This window comes from Somniosus microcephalus, unplaced genomic scaffold (genome assembly GCF_052327205.1).
Source record: "Somniosus microcephalus isolate GS21.2 unplaced genomic scaffold, FLI_Smic_1.0 unresolved_chr2, whole genome shotgun sequence".
Lineage (NCBI taxonomy): Eukaryota > Metazoa > Chordata > Chondrichthyes > Squaliformes > Somniosidae > Somniosus > Somniosus microcephalus.
The window spans coordinates 66,112,446-66,135,047 of record NW_028225180.1 but is presented as its reverse complement, the minus strand read 5'-3'; the positions used below and the strand labels follow the sequence as shown (position 1 = coordinate 66,135,047).

The window sequence follows — 22,602 nt, the reverse complement described above, 5'->3', positions numbered from 1 at the left end:
AGGTTAAGTAGTACTTTAGAATCTGTTAGTGGTCAGGGACAGGAGGGTGTGACTGCGAGTCAGGAAGGTATGGGGAACCAGGATGTAGTGATGGAGGAGCCTCAGCCCTGAACCTTGTCCAACAGGTACGAGGTACTTTCTACATATATGGATGAGGTAAATGACTGCAGGGAGGATGGGCCAGCTGATCACTGTGGTAAAGGGGGCCATCCAGGTGGAGGGAGAAGGAACGAATGTGTTAGTAGTAGGGGACAGTATAGTCCACGGGATAGATTCTGTTTTCTGCAGCCACAAAACAGTGTCCCGAAGGCTGTGTTGCCTGCCCGGTGCCAGGGTTAAGGATGTCTCCTCACGGCTGAAGAAGAACTTGAAGTGGGAGGCGGAGGATCCAGTTGTCGTGGTCCATGTAGGAACCAACGACATAGGTAGAACTAAGAATGAGGTTCTGCTGAGGGAGTCTGAGGAGCTAGGGTCTAAATTAGTAAGCAGAACAACAAATTAATAATCTCTGGATTACTACCTGAGCCACGTGCAAATTGGCATAGGGCCAAGCAGATCAGAGAGTTAAACACATGGCTAAAAGAGTGTTGTGGGAAAAAGGGGTTTCAATTCATGGGGCACTGGCACCAGTACTGGGGAAAGAGGGAGATGTTCCATCAGGACGGGCTCTGCTTAAACCGAGCTGGGACCAGCGTCCTGGTGAATTGAATAACTAGGGCTGTAGATAGTGCTCCAAACTAAAAAGGGGGGGGGGGAAGGGGCCAGATGAGGGGATATTTAGAAATCTAAAGAGAAATGTCAAGGCAATAGAGCAGTGTAGCGATTTGATGTAAAAAAAAATAAGCAGTGTGTGACAGGAAGGGGCAGAGAGTAAAATGGTAGCAATGCAGCAGAGAATAAGGTCAAAGCAGGGAATAATGGTAACAAAATAAATTACAGGCTATTTATTTGAATGCACGAAGCATTCATAACAAGATAAACACACTAGTGGCACAAATAGAGATAAATGGCTTTGATCTAATAGCCATTACAGAGGCATGGTTGGATAGTCGACAAGGTTGGGAACTAAATGTTGGGAACTAAATGTTCCAGAGTACTTGAAGTATCGAAAATATAGGCAGAAAGGGAAAGGAGGGTGGGGTAGCCCTGATAATAAAGGATGACATAAGAACAGTAGTGCGAAAGGATCTCGGCTCAGAAGATCAGGAACTAGAATCAGTATGAGTGGAGATAAGGAATGACAAGGGGCAGAAAACACTGATATGAGTAGCATATAGGCCCCCCTAACAGTAGCTATACCGTTGGACAGAATATTAATCAAAAAATTGTAGGAGCTTGCAACAAAGGTAATGCAATAATCTTGGGGGACTTTAATCTTCATATAGACTGTACAAATCAAATTGGTAAAGGTAGTCTGGAGGACAAGTTCATGGAATGCATTCTGGACAGTTTCCTAGAACAATATGTCGTGGAACCAACCAGGGAACAGGCTATTTTAGATCTTGTATTGTGTAATGAGACAGGTTTCATAAGCAATCACATAGTAAAGGATCCTCTGGGGCAGAGTGACCATAATATGATAGAATTTTACGTTAATTTTGAGAGCGACTTGCCAAAACTAGAGCCTTAAACTTATTAAAGCCAATTCCATAGTTTGGAAGGGATGGTTGGCTAAGGTAGATTGGAAAAATATATTAAAAGGTATTGCGGTAGAATGCAGTGGCTAGCATTTGAAGAGATATTCCATAATTCTCAACAAAAATACATTCCATTAAGAAGCAAAAAGTCCACGGGAAAAGGGATCCAACCATGGCTAACTAAAGAAGTTAAAGATAGCATTAGATTGAAAGAAGATGCTTATAATGTTGCAAAGAATAATAGTAAGCCTGAGGATTGGGAGAGTTTCAGAAACCAGCAAAGGTTGACCTAAAAATTGATAAAAAGGGAAAAACTAAAATGAGAGAAAACTAGCGAGAAATATGAAACCAGATGGTAAGAGTTTCTACAAATATGTATAAAGGAAAAGAGTAGCAAAAGTAAACGTTGGTCACTTAGATGCTGAGAAAGGAGACATTATTATGGGAAATAAGGAAATGGTTGAAACGTTAAACAAATATTTTGTATCTGTCTTCAGAGTAGAAGACACAAAAAGCATACCAAAAATGATGGCGAGTCAAGGGTCTAATGCGGGTGAGGAACTTAACATAATTAATATAGGTAGAAAAAAAGTACTAGAGAAACTAATGGGACTAAAAGCCTACAATTCCCCTGCACCTGCAGTCTACATCCAAGGGTTCTAAAACAGGTGGCTGAAGAGATAGTGGATGAATTGATTTTGATCTTCCAAAATTCCCTAGATTCTGGAATGGTCCCAGCAGATTGGAAGGTCGCAAATGTAACACCGCTATTTAAGAAAGGATGCAGAGAAAAAAACAGGGAAATACAGGTCTGTTAGCCTGACATCAGTATCGGGAAAATGCTGGAATCCATTGTTAAGGAAGTGGTATCAAGTCACTTAGAAAATCATAACCTGATTAGGCAGAGTCAACATGGTTTATGAAAGGGAAATCGTGTTTGACAAATTTATTAGAGTTTTTTGAGGATGTTACTAGCAGGGTAGATAAAGGGGAACCAGTGGATGTAATATATTTGGATTTCCAAAAGGCATTCAATAAGGTGCCACATAAACGATTATTACACAAGATTAGGGCTCATTGGGTTGGGGTAATATTGTAGCATGGATAGAGGATCAGTTAACTGACAGAAAACAAAGAGTAGGGATAAACGGATCTTTTCTAGGTTGGCAGGCTGTAACTAGTGGGGTGCTGCAAGGATCAGTGTTGGGACCTCAGCAATTTACAATCTATATTAATGACCTAGATGAAGGGACTGAGTGTAATGTATCCAAGTTTGCTGATGATACAAAGCTAGGTGGGACAACAAGCTGTGTGGAGGTACAAGACCAAGTGAGTGGGCAGTAACTTGGCAGATGGAGTATAATGTAGGGAAATGTGAGGTTATTCATAATCATAATCATAATCATAATCAACTTTATTGTCATTGTTAGTGCACAAGTGCAGTACAACGAAATGTAGGCTTGCGGCTCCCGAGAGTGTACATTTAGATTAAGACATTTAAACATTCAACATTCATTTGGCTTGTAATACATTAACATAAACATAACCATAATAAAGTGCATTGGCAGATGTGCAGGCTTTAGAGTTTATTTGTGGAGTTCAGCAGGATGGCAGCCCTGGGAAAGAAGCTGTTCCTAAATCTGGTCGTTCGGGTGCGAATGCATCTGTAGCATCTCCCAGATGGCAGGAGGGCGAAGAGACTGTGGCTGGGGTGGGTAGGGTCTTTGATGATGGTCCGTGACCTCCGTAAACAGCGTTGGGTAGAATGAATAGAAAAACAGAACATTTTTTAAATGGTGAGAAATTTTCAAATGTTGGCATTCAGAGTGATTTGGGAGTCCTCGTGCAAGAAACACGGCAAGCTAGAATGTAGGTACAGCAGACAATAAAGAAGGAAATGGCATGTTGGCCTTTATCGCAATGGGGTTGGAGTATAAGAGTAAGGAAGTACTGCTACAATTGTACAAGGCCTTGATGAGATCACACCTTTAGTGCTGTGCACAGTTTTGGCCTCCTTATCTAAGGAAGGATATACTTGTCTTGGAGGCAGTGCAACAATGGTTCACTAGATTGATTCCTGGGTTGCGAGGGCTGCCCTATGATGAGAGATTGTGTAGAATGGGCCTATACTCTCTGGAGTTTAAAAGAATGAAAGTGGATCTCATTGAAACATATAAGAATCTGAAAGGGATTGACAGGGTAGATGCTGAGACGTTGTTTCCACTGGCTGGAGTGTCTAGAACTACGGGGCATAATCTCAGGATAAGGGGTTGGCTATTTAAGACTGAGATGAGGATGAATTTATTCACTCAGAGGGTTGTGAATCTTTGCAATTCTCTGCCTCAGAGGGCTGTGAATGCTGAGTCTTTGAGTATATTCTAGGCTGAGATAGATACATTTTTGGACTCTGGGGGAATCTAGAGATATGGAGATCAGGCGGGAAAGAGGAGTTGAGGGTGATGATCAGCCATTATCTTATTGAATGGCGGAGCCAGTACGTGGAGCCATATGGCCAACACCTTCTCGTTTATCTTATGTTCTTATGTTCTTGCCACAGACTATCATTATATTTAATGAATGAAACCCATTCCTGTTGATGACTGTCACAAGTGCATCAATTGGTGCCTTCAATGCAACACGGGTTCCATCGACGGCCCCAATCACTTTGGGGAAACCAGCAATATTGTGAAATGCAAGGGCCCTCTCCTTTTGCTGCCGAGTGGACGAGTCGAAGTCTATGAACTCAGACGCTCTGCGGTATATAGCATTTGTGAACTGCTGAAATCAGGGCCTCAGGCGCTCTGGGTGATGCTTGAAATGTCACCAGTGGTGGAGTTAAATGACCCACATGCAAAGAAGTTCAGTGCTGTGGTTACCTTCATGGACACTGACAAGGCAGTGCGGGTCTTCCGGCGTGTTTGAAGGCCGTCCTTTAACATGTCACATAGTCGGCCAATTGCCTTCTTGCTAAAGTGCAGCCTAATCACGCACACCTCTTTTGACGTCATTTCAAAAGACAGCCTCCCCCTGTACACTCTCTGGGTGGGTAGCAGTTCTTCTTGATTAAGTGGCTGCCCTGGTTCTTCAGTCTTCTTTGTTGTTCCCTGGCGTTTACGATTCTATGTGCCAGAATCACACAAAAGATTGAGGCAACATCGTCAAGAGGCATGTTTCTCCTTCACAGGCTTCCTCTTTAAATAAATGCAGTAAATGTAGGGAAGAAATGGAAAGAGTTGTAAAAGTCATCATATTAATAAAGTGAGTGGGTAGAAATTCAATTCAGGCGGTGGTGCAAAACGGGCGGTATAGGATCGGCCGCCCGTCATACCCGCTTGATCAATATCACCGCCCCAGACCAATTTCTAGGAAGTTAATTTTTTTAGAAAGTCATACATAAAATTTATAAACAGCATAAAAAAGTTAACATTTAAAATATTCATATATTCTGACACAATTGATTTAAACATTAGTAAATGTGAACAAAATCATTTTGAAACAGCTATTTTCAAGTTTATAAAAAATGAAATTTAATACAATGTATTGTTCCACAGCGAAATTTCCTCTTCAAATTACTTGCATTCACCGGAACTAGATCCAAACCTAATGAAGTATTTAACAAATTAGAGTTTTTAAAAACTTAAATTAGGCTTTGTACCAAGAACTTTGTTAACATTAAAAGCTAAAGCTGTCCCGTTTCCAAGCCCCCTGACTTCCACGTCTTCATCCTGCCTGCTTTTTTTCTATCGTTGCAGTTCCGTCCGTAACTTCTGTCCTGTAGTTGGACAAATAGCGCAAATCAGCGCCAGCAGTGCTATTTGTCCTGGGGTTGCGTGCGATCTGTTAAGAGGAATCTTGACAGATCTCAATTTCCGATTTTTAGCGCATGCGCTTCGCATGCCTAAACTCAGAACTTGCGTGGCCTCTCCGTGCGCGTGCACACGTCGTACGCACCCGTAGGGTCGCAAAATACGGCCCCATGTAAACCACTGAAACTGTTGAATTGTAGCTAGCCTCAGCACCAGAAGTTCTATTGCCCTTTTCATGTTAACAAACGTAAAAAGGGCATAGGAATATCCGGGACCTGAATATGTGCGAGACACTCCTCTTTATCCGTTGGGTAATGTGGACCATGACGAGCTGTTTCACCTTGTCCAGAACAGTAGAACGAAAGGCCATGGCCTGAGATTGATGGGGGTAAATTCAAAACTAATTTCTGGAACCTTTTTTTCAATGAGCGACTGTCTGTCTATGGAACAGACTTGCTCCTAAACGTTAGAACTAAAACTAGAGGACAGAGGAGTTCAGCTGAACTCGAGTAGCAAAATTAGAAATACAATAAAGGGTAATTTAGGGGACTACTGTAAATGTTTAATTAGAAATGGAGAACAGGAAAATTAATTGGAAGCAATGAACTGTTAATTAGAAATAGAATAAAGAGAATATAGGGGAACTCGGTAATGGCTTAATTAGAAATAGAGGTCAGGGGAATATGGCAACTGATGCTAGAAATAAGCACCAGTGGGTCACAATAACACTTCATTTAGAAGTAGGGGACAGGGGAAGACAGCAACTGTTCAATTAGAAATAGAGGACAAGGGCATTCAGGGGAGTAAACTAACTGTTTAATTAGAAATAGAATAAAAGGAGACATGGGATACCACAGTAAATAACTTTATTTAAAAGTAGGGGACTGGGGAAACAGTAACTGTTTATTTAGAAGTAGAGGAGATGGGAATGTCAGGGACACACAGTAACTGTTTAATTAGAAATAGAGACACACAAGGGAATACAACAACTGCTTAATTAGAATCAGGGGACGGGGGATCACAACCACATCAGATTGAATGTGACATGGTAATGTAATGGTTAATTATTCATGCCTTTGCTTTCTATTTTACCTGTGGAGTTTGGATGATGTGGTTGATTGCAGGCCGCCTTCTCAGGATTGTAGCTGCGTGCAGAACATCGCTGACTGATGGAACTAAAACCTTTGCCGGCTGCCTGACCCGGGCCTTAAATACTGCTGGTTGTCCGCATCCAGTTAAGTGAGAATGTGCCTCTTACACAAAACCGCCCGCAATTCCCCAGAAGTTGGATGCCAGCCGGATTGGCAGAGCCCGGGCTCCACGGGGCCCGGCAACCAAGAGGATTTTGGTTTTGGCGCAAGTCTGGGTCAAGTAGAACGTTAAAGGAAGCCCATTCACAATTAAAGTAAAAAGACTATTGCTGCATAATATTTTCAATAATTTTCTTGTACATTGGAGTGAGGTGCCATAGATTTATTAATCACATAATACATGCACAGACTTAGAAGATAGAAATTAGAACCACACCTGATGAAGGTGGGTGTGGTCACCCAAACATGTCACAATCCTGAGCTCAGTATCTTAGGCCTTTACCATACCGAATACTCATTCAAAACTGTTAGTTTTTATTCATTTTTCTCACACCTTCTACTTGACAATCCTCACAATTCTGCATTACACAATTATATCAAAGTTAAAATAATACTCCACATAAAGATAAGTTAATTGATTTACCTGAAAGATAATTTCTATCATATACAGTAATTGCAACTGTACCGAGAAACCTTTAATAAGACTGTCTGTTTCTGTATCTAACGTCTAATTGAAAATGATGATGAATGTCTAGATGCTTTCCTTTTCAAAACTAACTCTCTTCCCAAACTGTTACCAAAAGAAGAAAGTTCCCTGAAATTGATGATTCTGTTTGCAATGATATGTGTTTAATTGTTGCAGGGTCAGCTCTGGCCCATTAGCCAAGTGGCACTTTAAATAGACTTGTACTTCCCTGCTTAACAGAAAAATGCTAAAGGTTAACATTACTACAATATAAAGAGAAAAAGAGAAACCAACACAGTATCACATTACCATACGTTAGGATAGCCTTTCCTTGCAGTGCCCCCTTTGTTGGCGTTAGAGTATTTAAGGTAAACACTGAATAATATCTCCTCATCATCATAGATCTACCTCGGCCTTTTCTACTGCGCATGTCGCCATCCATTGTTTTTATACATATTCTCACTCTGCAGAGCCATATTAACCATTTCATACAGTGGTTTTGTCTGCGTGACTGACCATGTTTTGGATCCGTTCTCCAGAGTATCTTCATCACGCATAGAGCATGCTGTTTGCTTCATGCACAGCGGGTCACTTCTGCAAATACAGCGATATCCCAGGATCTTACAGGGCCAGATATCCGATAGAACCCATTCTTGCCTGTTGCAGCTATCTATCAATGGATCGGGGGTCGGTGGGTATTTGATTAGGTTCGCCCTTGCATGGTCCCGATGTTTCCCGTATTTGTCAGGCTACCGAATATATAATTTTCTTTCCTCAACTAAAGCAAGGATACAACCAACTCCAAGATAAAGCTAGCAATTAACCATCTTAACTAAACTTTCCTGACTATCACTAGACAGTGCATTGATTCCAGATTCATATCTTGTGGCGAGTGGTACACAGGTGATTTAAGTTAAGAAGGGATGGGACAGGATAGATGGAAGCAGACAACTTCCATTAGTTCAGTGATCAAGAACTGACGGTCGGAGATAAAATAATAAATGTAAGAGATTTAAAACTAAAGGTTTTTGAAGCGTTTTTAAACGCAGTGTGTGAGACTCTGGACATAAAGAATGCAGAAATACTATCAATATTGAAGTTTAAATTATATAGATATCTAAATAAACATAGTTTGAAGTGATGTTGAGACGGGTTGAGTGAGCTGAATGGAACAATTGCCGCGGGCGGAGGGTAAACGCCGACAAGGACTGGTTGGATCGAATAACATTCGACATTCTGAATACCAGTTTTATAACATTCGACATTCTGAATACCAGTTGTGATTTTCAGTAAATATCTGTGAACAAAGATGTCTGATCAGGAGACAGGGCCCGTTCTATTGGTCCAGGAGACAATGGCGGGCGGAGTCTGATGGGGAGACCAGCGCCTGCAACATTCACACCAAGATTACAGGATTACAGATAACCAGCATTGTAGCACATTGTTTCTACACTAAAGGAAACTTTAACTTTTAATTAAACGGCGTCCCCTTCCAGCCCCTGCGGCGTGAGGCAGTTAACGCTGACGCCCACATGTTCCACTCCACTGCTGAAGCTCAGTCATGACTACTTTTTGAATCTTAAGCGGGAAGTGCGCTGTTTTAGCGCGAGGAAAACAGCAGACGTCAAACACACGGCACAAAGTGGTGGAAATGTTTTCTGCGAACTGTTCATTTTCGCAACAACAAACCGCTTTCCTCCTCACAGAAAGACTGCAATTCTAAAACAGAACTCCAGTTGGAACAGGAAGCTTTGGTTTAATTTTACATTTTTTTTAACCAATATCAAAATAAATGCCCAAGGAGATTTCGCCACCTGCTTTAGCTCTTCCCTGAATTTAGTCTGAGTAGCTGCATAAATACACGTGTTTGTACAGGAACTCAAAAACATGAGCAGATATCCGCTTTCAGTGGTGATGTATGGAGATGTATGATCGGGTCGGTGATGCACGGCCAGGTTGTTAACTACAAAACTCACGGCAGACGTCAGCCACAACAGTATAAAACAGCCGATATAGTAAATGGTAAAATGATGGATTTTCTTCTGTGCCCCATCTCTGGATCGCTCTGATTCTCACTGCTGTGACCCCGGAGTCTCCTGCGGGCTCGAATGGCCACTAAAATACGTCTGACTGTGAAACAATTAAACAGTAATATCAAAGCAAAAGGACGCCATGGGATTAAAATACTTCATAAACGGAAATAGGCTACACCTGCAGGCGATGAATAAAAGGCCGCACTGGGGCAAAAACCCCAGGGAACATTGTTAATTATTTGTTTGTGTTCATATGCAAACCAAAATGGGATATTTTCTAAGTGAGCCACGACAGAGACCGTTGTTGTAACCGAGGCAGCAGTTCTCACGGTGCAATACTTTGTTTTAAACTTCTGACAACATACAGCTACAAATCGGTCAAATGTGAAGGAGACGGTAAACCACACCGACTTATCCAGGCTGACACAACTGATATACATCATGAATTTACAAACGGCAGTGTAGGAAAGAAATGCATATGGGAAGTGTTTACTCAAAATGTGACAGATGATTACATTGATGATCATGACCAGTAGATCTGCTGTTGCCATGGCAACCATGTAGGCAGAGATACATTTGGAAAGGCCGCATTTTCCTCTGGAGAGAATCACCATTGTCAGTAGGTTCGTTGGTCAGTAACGGAGACACTCAGATAATTTTTTCAGCAAATTGGAATACCATCAACTCCAAGTTCCCCTCCAAGTCACACACCATCCTGACTTAGAAATATATCGCCGTTCCTTCATCGTCGCTGGGTCGAAATCGTGGAACTGCCTTCCTAACAGCACTGTGGGTGTACATTCACCACAAGGACTGCAGCGGTTCAGGAAGGCGGCTCAGCAACAGCTTGAAAATGGCAATTAGGGAAGGGTAATAAACGCTGGCCTGCCCACCGATGCCCACGTCACAGGAACGAAAAGAAAAATATTGTGGGGACTTGAACCGATGTGTTCCTACGTTGGGCTAAGCACGTGGATTATCTTTATAATATAGGCGAGCATTGAGGATGTATATTTTCAAACGAAACTACTCATTAAACACTCAGTGTCGAGGGAATAATATTGCGCCTTCATTCCAGCACACGTTCCTTCCAGTCAGACGTTGTCCAGGGCCTGGGGTTGGGGGCGTCGGGTTATTGGGAGGGTCGTACGTATTCAGTATCGGCAATGGTAACGGATAACGTCACCAACACTACCGATAACAAGGCACTGATGGTTCAACGGCGGGGAATTTAAGGCGTCAGTGTAAAACGACGACATTGGATCTGGCGCCCCTGATACATCCCTTCCGATTGCATCTCCATCGCTATCGCCACTGACATTCATGCATAAAACAGAAATTGCTGGAAATACTCAGCGGTTCAGGCATCATTTGTGGAGAGGGAAATAAAGTTAACGTTTCATGACGAAACCTTTCGTTAGAAATCCACTGAGTCTCTATTCAGACTTTAACGGTACGGTCCAGGTCAAGACGCAGTGCCTCGCAGGGACGGTACAGTTACAGATTAAAGTCCCTTAAAGGGCAATCTTGGATGGTGCTATAACTTGTTAATTTGCACAGTCAATAATGAAGCGGATTCTTACACATATTCCATTGCAGTGTGGAGCGCTGAAACCATCCCGCCATGAAGCGGGGACCATGTGATGTACCGAGCCAATTGGATGAGTTACTACAGCGGCCCGAGAGAGCAATCGATGGAATTTTATATTTAATCTCATCGGTTTAATTGGCGAGGGGGATCTCGGGAGCGGCATCAGATGTCAGCTGTATTCAATGTAACTTACAAACAATTACTGGAAAGATATGAATTCAAATAATATATTTAGCTGTGCCACAAACGTTCGATGTAGGTCGAAACTCTGCGCTTTTTCTATTTATAATCGCCCCGAGGAAGCTGCTAGGTAACAGAGCGGAAGCTGATGGAGCCGCAAAGGATCTTTGCAGCCGAGGGGAAGGGAGCAGCTGCCTGAGCGGCAATTATGGCTCAAAATACCTTCCGCAGTCCTCCGATGGGTGGAAGTGGCTGCAGTACAAGGAATTATCAACTTAAAGTAGACATGGAACAACGGTACAGATGAAATGATTACCATGGACTCTAAGCAACACATTCTTTAATGACCTATGTACTATTGGAGGGGCCGAGGAATCAGCCTCGACATCCCTCAGTAGACGGAGCAAAGTGCCCAAGATCCAGCGACCAGAACAGCGCCTCAGCGGCCGCGCGGACTGTTCCGATTCCCGCCGATATTCACCGACTGATGCCAGTGGATCACTGACTCTGCAATGAAGATATTCTCGGAATCTGTTACATTAACACTGGGATAATCAACAGTTATTAGACAACATGATACATTGATTTACCGGGAGCCCCAAAGGTTGCGAGAATAGGGTAGTAAATTTGCTTTATCTGTAGAATTGTTGGCAGTTCCATTTTAAAATCTGTGCGAAATCTGTCCACCTTTACGGTTCGGACTGGAGTGTATCTGAGATCGGTAAATACTCCTCATTTATAGAAAAATCTGTGCCCCGGTTAGAAAAATACAGGTTATACAATAAGTGGCGTTAGTTAAAGTCACTTAACAAACAAGGGCGATTTTTCGCTTCACTACGCCCTGCCCAGCAATAGGGCAAATTGTACGGTAAGTATTCACAAAGGGAATGTGCCCTGCGCATGGTTCCTGAACACTGAATGGAACATCCCTCCTGAACTCTGCGTTAGGCTCGTGAGGTCTCACATTCATTTGGTGAAAACTTCATTCATCCATTGTCTAATCTAAATTTGTTTTGTTACTGTAATGATACCTAGTGCTGACTCCACTTTAATAGTACAGGCGATAATTCATCACTAACAAAACTGGTGATGATTCACCGCTAAGAAAACTGGTGATTTCTCCTCTCTAACATTACTGGCGGTGACCCTATTCTAATTTTATTGGTGACAATCTGGAGTGCCCGACGGTGGCGAGGGTTTTTTTGAGGGCATGTTGTTTATAAAAATTATTTCTACTTTTTCTTTATGTAAATGAGTTTGTCTGTCTGTCTGTGGGGGAAGGAGAGAGAGAGAGAGAGAGAGAGAGAGCGCGAGACTGTGGGGAGGGGGGGGGCAGAGGGGCCCGGGGATCGAGAGAGAGACTGGGTGAAGAGAGAGATGGGGGGGGGGGGGGGGGAGAGAGAGAGAGAGAGAGAGACTGGGGGGGGGAGAGAGAGAGAGAGAGAGAGAGACTGGGGGGGGGGGAGAGAGAGAGAGAGAGAGAGACTGGGGGGGGGGGGAGAGGAGAAGAGAGAGACTGGGGGGGGAGGAGAAGAGAGAGACTGGGGGGGGGGGAGAGAGAGAGACTGGGGGGGGAGAGAGAGAGAGAGAGAGAGAGAGAGAGAGACTGGGGGGGGGGAAAGAGAGAGACTGGGGGGGGGGGGGAGAGAGAGCGCGACTGGGGGGAGAGAGAGAGAGAGAGAGAGAGAGAGAGACTGGGGGGGGGGAGAAGGGCGGCCGCCATTTTGTGAGGTCAGTGGGAAATTCCCTCGCCCTCTCTCTCCCTGCCCCCCTCTCTCTCTCTCTCACTCACCACGGTACCAGAATGGAGCATATCTGACACCAGGAGTCCGGGTGCCCATCGCTCTGAAGCGATCCCGGGGTTCCTCATGGTTAACGCGGTGGGCCTTTGGACCCGATTGGCCAGGCGGCGGTGGAACGCCTTTCGCTGCAGACTCCCGTGTCCGATATCGGTCGGGGACGGCTCGTGTGAAAGCCCCAGTTTTCCTGGTCCCGCACTCACGGCAAGAGAGAGAGGGGGCAGGAGAGAGAGAGAGAGAGAGAGAGAGAGAGAGAGAGAGAGAGGAAAGGAGAGAGAGAGAGAGAGAGAGAGAGAGAGAGAGAGAGAGAGAGAGAGAGAGATAGCGGGAAGAAGAGATGGAAGAGGAGAGAGAGAGAGAGAGAGAGAGAGGGGGGGGGAAGGAGAGAGAGAGAGAGAAATTTTTTAAGCTTCAGGCCCGGCCGGTCTGTAATGGCCGCCATTCACCTCAGTAACGGCAGTTTGAAGGATTAGGCCCCACCCACAAACGCCAGGCTTTTTTGTAACATGGTTACGAGACTGGTGGGCTGGTCACTCTCCTCTCCCCTCCCCCCCCCTCTCCTCTCCCTATCCTCTCCCACCCCTCCCTCCCTCTCTCCCCCCCTCTCTCCTCTCCCTCTCCCCTCCCTCCCCCCCCCCTCTCCCTCCCCTCCCCTCTCCCTCCCCTCCGCCTCAAGCCCGGCCAGCCTCACCTCGGTACCAGAACGGAGTCAGTCCAACAATGGGAGGCCGGGTGCCCAGCGCTCTGAAGCGAGCCCAGGGTTTCTGATGGTTAATGCGGCGGGCCTTTGGGCCCGGTTGGCCGGGCTGCGGACTCCCGTGTCCGATTGCGGTCGGGGATGGCTCGTTGGAAAGCCCCGGTTTTGCCGGTCCCACACTCACAGCAAGAGAGAGAGGGTGAAGGAGAGAGAGAGAGAGAGAGAGAGAGAGAGAGGGAAGAAGAGATGGAAGAGGAGAGAGAGAGAAATTTTTTGAGCTTCAGGCCCGGCCAGTCTATAATGGCCGCCACTCACATGAATAACGGCAGTTTGAAGGCTTAGGCCCCGCCCACAAACGCCATGCAACGCCCCCCGTGATGCAGCGCACGGATTGGTCAACCTTCACGTCACTCAATGCTAATGAGTTGATTTCACCCGTATGATTGGCCAACCGCTAATGAGCGGAATTTTGAAAGTTTTTTGTCTACTGTCCGAACAATTTTTGTCTGACCAAAAAGTAAATATGCCTAGGACACCCTCCTAATCATAACCTTTCTTTTGATATAACATATGTGTAGCTACACTCTAAAACTTTTGAGTGATGCCTGGACAGACAGACACCACTAACCATTTTTTATATATATAGTAGAATAGATAGATGATGCTACGCTGACATTAATGCTGTGTGGTAAACCACTTTTACCGTTTACTATCGTTACACTATAGTTATCACTGTTAGGTCGTTTCCCTATAGTTATCACTGTTCACATTGTTGTATCACTGTACGAGGTCGCCTCTTGTCACGCTGCTATACCTGGGCTGACCACTGCCGACTCCGCCCATGGCTCCACCTACCTGCCCGGGTATAAAGGTGGTCGACTGGCTGGTATTCCTCCTCCTTGGATCCGATCACCCACGAGAGTGGGCTCTGTTATTTAGTCAATAAAAACCTATAGTTACTTTCTTAACTCGTCGCTTTTCATTGGACGAATTGATAGGTATATCAATTTTATTGACTAAATTTTAAAATGTCGTCACTTGAGCAGCCAAACAACCAGTCAACGGAGCAGCCAAATGACCAGCCAGACGCCCAGCTACAACAGCCACAGCAGCCGGCTTGGCTGCGAGCCCTCAAACCACCGTACCTGGATCTAAACCCACAAGCAACAAACGCAGCCCTCGACTTCAAACACTGGCTGTGCTGCTTCGAATCCTACCTGGAAGAATCCGGCATCCCTCAGAGATCCAAACTAAGAGTTCTGACCGCCCAAGCGAGCCCTAAAGTATACGCACACATCCAGGACATTACTACTTACGAGGCCGCTATCAACCTACTGAAACAACAGTACCAGAGCCCGGTAAATTCCATGTATGCCAGACACCTCCTAAGATCCCGCCCGCAACAGCCAGGAGAGTCTGTAGCTGAAATTTTACGGGCGCTACAAACACTCAGCAGGGACTGTGACTTTAAAGCAGTATCGGCTGCAGAAAACACTGAAGATAACATCCGCGATGCCTTCGTGAAAGGCCTTCGGTCTGACTACTCACGGCAGAGACTGCTGGAATCAAAGGACCTCGACCTGAACACAGTTGCAGCCTTGGTCTACTCCCTAGAAGTGACCCAGCGGGACCTCGAGGTGTATTCCAGGTACAGTTCGCGACTCTGGGACTCGGGCCCGACCCCGACCGCAATACCCCTCGTAGCGCCACCCCCGGGACCTACCTCAGTGTCAGCGTCCCGGACCCGATCGGGACCGCCACCCCAGGTACCGGCTGCGACTTCGGACCCCCGCGACCGGGCCGCCGGCTGCTTCTTCTGTGGGCAGGGGAAACACCCGAGGTCGCGCTGCCCAGCCAAAACACGACGTGCTCCAGCTGCCTGAAGAAAGGCCACTTCGCGAAGGCCTGCAGAGGGAGAGCAGCAGAGGCCAGCAGTGCCTCATGCGAACTGTGGGGGTGGCCATCTTCTATCAAGGCCACAGATGAGCAATGGGGGTGGCCATCTTTGATCCAGGCAACCGACGCCAGCAGTGCCTCATGTGGGTTGTGGGGGCAGCCACCTTCTCTGCCATTTTGCCCCACCTCGTGGGCGCCTCCATTTTACCCACCACGCTCGACCGCCACCTTACCTCCAGACCTGACGACCGCTTCACCTACAGACTACAGCGACCCGCTCAGCCACACACTAGCCTCCGTCACACTGGACCAAGCTCGCCCGCATCAGCTGTCCAAGTCAATGATGGACATCAAAGTAGACGGCCACGCCACGACCTGCCTGTTCGACAGCGGAAGCACGGAGAGCTTCATACATCCAGACACGGTGAGCCACTACTCCCTCACTGTCCAGCCAATGCGCAACCGGATCTCGATGGCATCGAGGTCCCACGCCACAGACATCAGCGGCTACTGTGTTGTGACCCTGTCGGTTAAGGGCACGGAGTATAAAAACTTTAAACTCCTCGTCCTGCCCCAGCTATGCGCTGCCGTCCTACTAGGGCTGGATTTTCAATCCCACCTCCAAAGCGTCACTCTAGCATACGGTGGACCCCTCCCCCCGCTCACAGTCGACAACCAGCAGCCTTTAAATCGCCCACCGTGTAACACCTGCGGCCTATCCACCCTCAAGGTCCCGCCACCTTCCCTGTTCGCTAACCTCACCCCCGACTGCAAACCCGTCGCTACCAAGAGCAGGCGGTACAGTGCCGGGGACAGAGCTTTCATTAGCTCTGAGGTGCAGCGTCTCCTGAAGGAGGGCATCATCGAGGGGAGCAGCAGCCCCTGGCGTGCCCAGGTTGTAGTCATTAAGACCGGCAATAAAAACCGCCTGGTCATCGACTACAGCCAAACCATAAGCCGGTACACCCAGCTGGACGCATACCCCCTTCCCCGCATATCTGATATGGTCAATCAGATTGCTCAATACCGGGTATTCTCTACCATCGACCTTAAGTCGGCCTACCACCAACTCCCTATCCGCCCCGAGGACCGCCAGTATACCGCCTTCGAGGCGAGTGGCCGCCTCTACCACTTCCTTAGGGTCCCCTTCGGCGTCACCAATGGGGTTTCGGTCTTCCAAAGGGAGATGGACCGGATGGTTGACCAGAACGGGCTGCAAGCCACGTTCCCCTATCTAGATAACGTCACCATCTGCGGCCGTGACCGGCAAGACCATGACGCTAACCTGGAAAGATTCCTCCGTACGGCCCAACGGCTGAACCTCACCTACAATAAGGAGAAATGTGTGTTTAACACCTCGCGCCTTGCCATCCTCGGCTGCGTAGTAGAGAACGGAATCATCGGCCCCGATCCCGAAAGAATGCATCCCCTCATGGAGCTACCCCTTCCCCACTGTCCAAAGGTGCTGAAGAGAACCCTGGGGCTCTTCGCCTACTATGCCCAATGGGTGCCGAATTATGCGGACAAAGCCAGACCCCTCATGAAGTCCACCTCCTTCCCCCTTACGGAAGAAGCACGCGCGGCCTTCTCCCTCATCAGGGGAGACATTGCTAAGGCCACTATGCACGCAGTGGATGAGTCCATCCCCTTCCAAGTGGAGAGCGATGCATCCGACTTCGCCCTAGCCGCTACCCTCAACCAGGAGGGGAGACCGGTGGCCTTCTTCTCAAGGACCCTCCAGGGCCCTGAGATCCGACACTCTTCAGTCGAGAAGGAGGCCCAGGCGATTGTGGAGGCGGTACGCCACTGGAGGCATTACCTCGCAGGCAAGCGATTTACCCTCCTCACCGACCAGCGTTCGGTCGCTTTTATGTTTAATAACAAGCTGAGGGGTAAAATCAAGAACGACAAGATCTTGAGGTGGAGAATCGAGCTATCCACCTACGATTATGATATCTTGTATCGGCCTGGTAAGCTGAACGAACCCCCTGACACTCTATCGCGAATTACATGCGCCAACGCGCAAATTGATAGACTTCAGACCCTCCACAACGACCTCTGCCACCCCGGGGTCACCAGGCTTTACCACTTCATTAAGGCCCGCAACCTGACCTACTCCATCGAGGAGGTCAGGACCATGACCAGGAACTGCCAGACCTGTGCCGAGTGCAAACCGCACTTCTTTAGGCCAGACAGAGCAAGCCTGATCAAGGCCACCTGCCCCTTCGAGCGCTTGAGCATCGATTTTAAGGGTCCCTCCCGTCCTCTGACCATAATGTGTACTTCCTCAACATTGTTGATGAGTACTCCCGTTTCCCCTTTGCCTTCCCCTGCCCAGACATGACCAGCACCACGGTCGTTAAATGCCTGAACGACCTCTTTGCCTTGTTTGGGTTCCCAAACTATATACATAGTGACCGGGGCGCCTCCTTCATGAGCGAGGAACTCCGTCAGTTCCTACTAGCGAGAGGCATCGCCACTAGCAGGACCACCAGCTACAACCCCCGAGGGAACGGCTAGGTGGAAAGAGAGAACGCGACGGTATGGAAGGCCGTCCTCTTAGCCTTAAAGTCTAAGGGCCTCCCAACCTCTCGCTGGCAGGTGGTCCTCCCGGCGGCGCTGCATTCCACCCGGTCACTACTTTGCACTGCCATTAACGCCACCCCCCATGAACGAATGTTTGTTTTCCCCAGGAAGTCGACTACGGGAACCACGCTACCAACCTGGCGGACCTCTCCGGGGCCTGTCTTGCTGCAAAAGCACGTGAGGGCCCATAAAACGGAGCCCCTGGTCGAGAGGGTGAACCTCCTGCACGCCAACCCCCAGTACGCCTACGTGGCATACCCAGACGGGCGGGAGGACACAGTCTCCTTACAAGACCTCGCACCCTCGGGCACTCCGGAGACACCACCGCTACCCCCCCCCAGCACCCCCCCAATTCCAGCCCAGGTAGACGGTACGCCGGAACCCCAAGAGCCTTCGCCTACCTCGCAGACGCCAGCATTAACACCGGAGAACGCAACACCACCGCTGCGACGATCAGACAGGCTTACGAGGCCTCCGGACAGACTGACATACCAGAACTGGTAGTACACTTCACCCCGCCGGACTCAAATCTAAACAAGGGGTGAATGTGGTAAACCACTTTTACCGTTTACTATCGTTACACTATAGTTATCACTGTTAGATCGTTTCCCTATAGTTATCACTGTTCACATTGTTGTATCACTGTACGAGGTCGCCTCTTGTCACGCTGCTATACCTGGGCTGACCACTGCCGACTCCGCCCATGGCTCCACCTACCTGCCCGGGTATAAAGGTGGTCGACTGGCTGGTATTCCTCCTTCTTGGATCCGATCACCCACGAGGGTGGGCTCTGTTATTTAGTCAATAAAAACCTATAGTTACTTTCTTAACTCGTCGCTTTTCATTGGACGAATTGATAGGTATATCATGCTGGTTATCCTGTTCTACCATTACTGATTTTGATCCTATTCTACCGTTACTGGTGGTGATTATAATCTAACATTACCGCTGGTAACTCAACCCAAAATGTGCTGGCGAGGGCCCACTCTAACATTATTGCTGGTAATCTTACTCTAACATTACTGGTGGTGACCATACTCGAACATTACTGGTGGTGACTTTACTCTAACATTCATAGTGCTGACCCTACTCCAACATAATTGAGGTGACACTACTCAAACATCACTGAAGGTGACACTATTCTAACATTACTCGTGGTGACGCCACTCCAACGTTAATCTAGGTGACACTATTCTAACATTACTGGTGGTGACTCTACTGTAACATTACTGCTGGTGACCCTACTTTAACATTACTGGTGGTGACCATACTCTAACATTACTGCTGGTAAAACTATTCTAACATTAATGCTGGTGACCGTACACTAACGTTACTGGTACTGTCCCTACTCTAACATTGCTGGTGGCGACGCTACTTTAACATTACTGGTAGTGACTCTACACTTACATTACTGGTGCGACTCTAGTCTACCATTACTGGCGGTGACCCTACTCAACCATTACTGGTGGTGACCCTACTCTAACGTTACTGGTGGTAGCCTTATTATAAAATTGCTGGTGACCCCCTACATAACCTCCGTCCCAAGATCCACAAACAGGACTGTCCTGGTAGACCCATCGTTTCAGCCTGTTCTTGCCCCACCGAACTTATCTCTTCCTATCTCGACTCTATCTTTTCTCCCCTTGTCCAGTCTCTTCCCACCTACATCCACGACTCTTCAGACACCCTCTGCCACTTTAACAGTTTCCAGTTTCCTGGCCCCAACCGCCTCCTTTTCACCATGGACGTACAATCCCTCTACACTTCCATCCCCCACCAGGATGACTTGAGGGCGCTCCGCTTCTTCCTTGAACAGAGGCACAAGCAGTCCCCATCTACCACTACCCTCCTCCGCCTGGCTGAACTTGTTCTCACATTGAACAACTTCTGCTTTGACTCCACTCATTTCCTCCAAATCAAAGGTGTTGCTATGGGTACCCGCATGGGTCCTAGCTATGCCTGCCTTTTCGTGGGATATGTGGAACACTCTTTGTTCCAATCCTACTCGGGTCCCCTCCCTCACCTCTTTTTCTGGTACATTGATGACTGTATCGGTGCAGTTTCCTGTTCTCGCCTTAAACTAGACAATTTCATTCACTTTGCCTCCAATTTCCACCCTTCCCTCACCTTCACATGGTCCATCTCCGACTCTTCCCCCTCCCTTCCTCGACTTCTCCGTCTCCATCTCTGGGGACAGGTTATTGACGAACATTGACTACAAGCCCACTGACTCCCACAACTACCTGGACTACACTTCCTCCCACCCCACCTCCTGTAATGACTATTCCATTCTCCCAGTTTCTCCATCTCTGCCGCATCTGCTCCAACGATGCCACCTTCCACACCAGTGCTTCTGACATGTCTTCCTTTTTCCTCAACCGAGGATTCCCCTCTACCGTGGTTGGCATGGCCCTCGACCGTGTCCGTTCTATCTCCCGCACTTCTGCCCTCACCCCTGCCCCTCCCTCCCCGAAGCATGATAGGGTTCCTCTTGTCCTCATCTTTCACCCCACCAGCCTCCACATTCAAAGGATCATCCTCTGCCATTTCTGCCACCTCCAAATTGATCCCACCACCAAATGCATCTTCCCCTCCCCTCCCAGCATACTGTAGGGACCGCTCCCTCCAAGACACCCTAGTCCACTCCTCTATCACCCCCAGCACCCCTTCCCCTTTACCCAGCACCTTCCCATGCAAGTGCAGGAGATGCAACACCTGCCCTTATACCTCCCCCCTTCCCACTGTCCAGGGCCCCAAACACCCCTTCCAGGTGAAACAGCAATTTACTTGTACTTCTTGCAATCTAGTATACTGTATTCGCTGCTCACAATGTGGTCTCCTCTACATTGGGGAGACCAAACGCAGATTGGGTGACCGCTTTGCGGATAACCTCCGTTCATTCCGTAAGGATGACCCCGAGCTTCCGGTCACCTGTCATTTTAATTCACCACCCCATCCCCACTCAGACCTCACTGTACTCGGGCTCTTGCATTATTCCATGGAAGCTCAGCGTAAGCTCGAGGAACAGCACCTCATCTTCCGATTAGGCACTTTACAGCCTTCCGGACTCAATATCGAGTTCAACAATTTCAGATCATAACCTCGGCCCCCATTACATTTTTACTTATTTTTTATCCACACCTTTGATTTGGCCCTTTCCCCCCCCCCTTTTTTTCTCTCCCACATGGCAGCTGTCTCCCATTCTGCCAGCGCATTTCACACCTAATCTAGAGCCGTCTTTTGTCTCCACTAGTCCTATCACCATCTCGTCTTGTTTTGAATACCTCTTAATGTCTCTTCACTTCTCTTTTGTTCTCTCCCAGCCTGGCCTCTCAATCTATTTCATTTCCTGTGCTTTTCCAGTCTTAACAAAGGGTTTGACCCGAAACGTTGACTATTTTCTCTCCACGGATGTTGCCTGGCCTGCTGAGTTTTTCCAGCATTTTCTGTTGCTTTTCGGATTTCCAGCATCTGCAGTATTTTGCTAGCATAACATTAATGGTAATGGCTGTACACGGACATACGTTTTGGGGACTTTATTCTAGCATTGCTGGTTGTTATTCTACTGGTAAGGACTATACTCTAGCGTTATTGGTAGTGACCCCTCTAACATTGCTGCTGGTGACTATATTCTAATGTAATTGGTGGTGACCTTATTCTAACATTACTTGCTCTGACTGATCTGTAATTTTATTGATGGCGAGTCTACATTATCATTTCTGGTGATCAGTCAACTGTAACATTTTTGGTGGTCACCCTATTCTAACATTATTGTTGATGTCTATATGCTAACATTAGGGGTAACATTTTAACATTTCAACATTTCTGATGGAACCCAACTCTACATAAGAACATAAGAATTAGGAGCAGGAGTCAAAGAGTCATAGAGTCATAGTCTCATAAGGCACAGAAGGAGGCCATTCGGCCCATCGAGTCTGTGATAGCGCTCTGTAGAACAATTCAGTCATTCCCATTCCAATGCTCTTTCCCATAGCCCTGTAAGTTTATTTCCCTCAAGTCTCCCTTTGAAAGCATTGAGTGTCTCCGCTTCCACCACTTCTGTCAGCAGTGAATTCCACGGCCTCACCAATGGCTGTATAAAAGTTTTCCTCACGTTGCCCCTGTATCTCTTGCCCAAAAACTTAAATCGGTGTCCCCTTGTCCTTGTACCGCCAATTAGTGGGAACAGCCTTTCCTCATGTAGCCTATCCAAACCCGTCATAATCTTGTACACCTCTATCAAATCGTCCCTCAACCTCCTTTGCTCCAGTGAAAACAAGTGCAGCCTCTCCAAACTGTCCTTATAGCTAAGATCCCCCATCCCTGGAACCATTTTGTAAATCTCCTCTGCAGCCTCTCAAGGGCCTTTGCATCCTTCCTAAAGTTTGCTAACCATTCTCTAAATATGTCCTGCCACCTTCAGGGATCTATGCACATTAACTCCCAGGTCCCTCATTCCCTGCACACTCATTAAAACTGTGCTATTCCGTGTATGTTGTTTCTCCTTGTTCCTTCTGCCAAAATGCTTCACCTCACACTTCTCTGTATTAAATTCTATCTGCCACTTGTCTGCCCATTATGCTAGCCTTTCTATGTCCTGT

At 47.2% G+C, this 22,602-nt stretch overlaps 1 protein-coding gene across 1 annotated transcript; it reads left to right on the top strand.

The window, feature by feature from the left end:
* The first annotated feature begins 14,547 nt into the window (after positions 1–14,547).
* LOC147092766 (uncharacterized) lies at positions 14,548–19,275 on the top strand. The gene is made up of 2 exons (XM_085976017.1): positions 14,548–15,167; positions 18,109–19,275. The coding sequence occupies exons 1-2, from the start codon at positions 14,548–14,550 to the stop codon at positions 18,503–18,505; spliced, it is 1,017 nt and encodes a 338-aa protein (XP_085832143.1). The 3' UTR covers positions 18,506–19,275.
* The last annotated feature ends 3,327 nt before the right edge of the window (positions 19,276–22,602 follow it).

Bases quoted from the DNA above. Each gene is read 5' to 3' on its own strand.
- LOC147092766 (XM_085976017.1), top strand. From the start codon at position 14,548: ATGTCGTCACTTGAGCAGCCAAACAACCAGTCAACGGAGCAGCCAAAT. The intron at 15,168-18,108 runs GTACAGTTCGCG...TGTTTTCCCCAG, and splicing joins GACCTCGAGGTGTATTCCAG to GAAGTCGACTACGGGAACCA.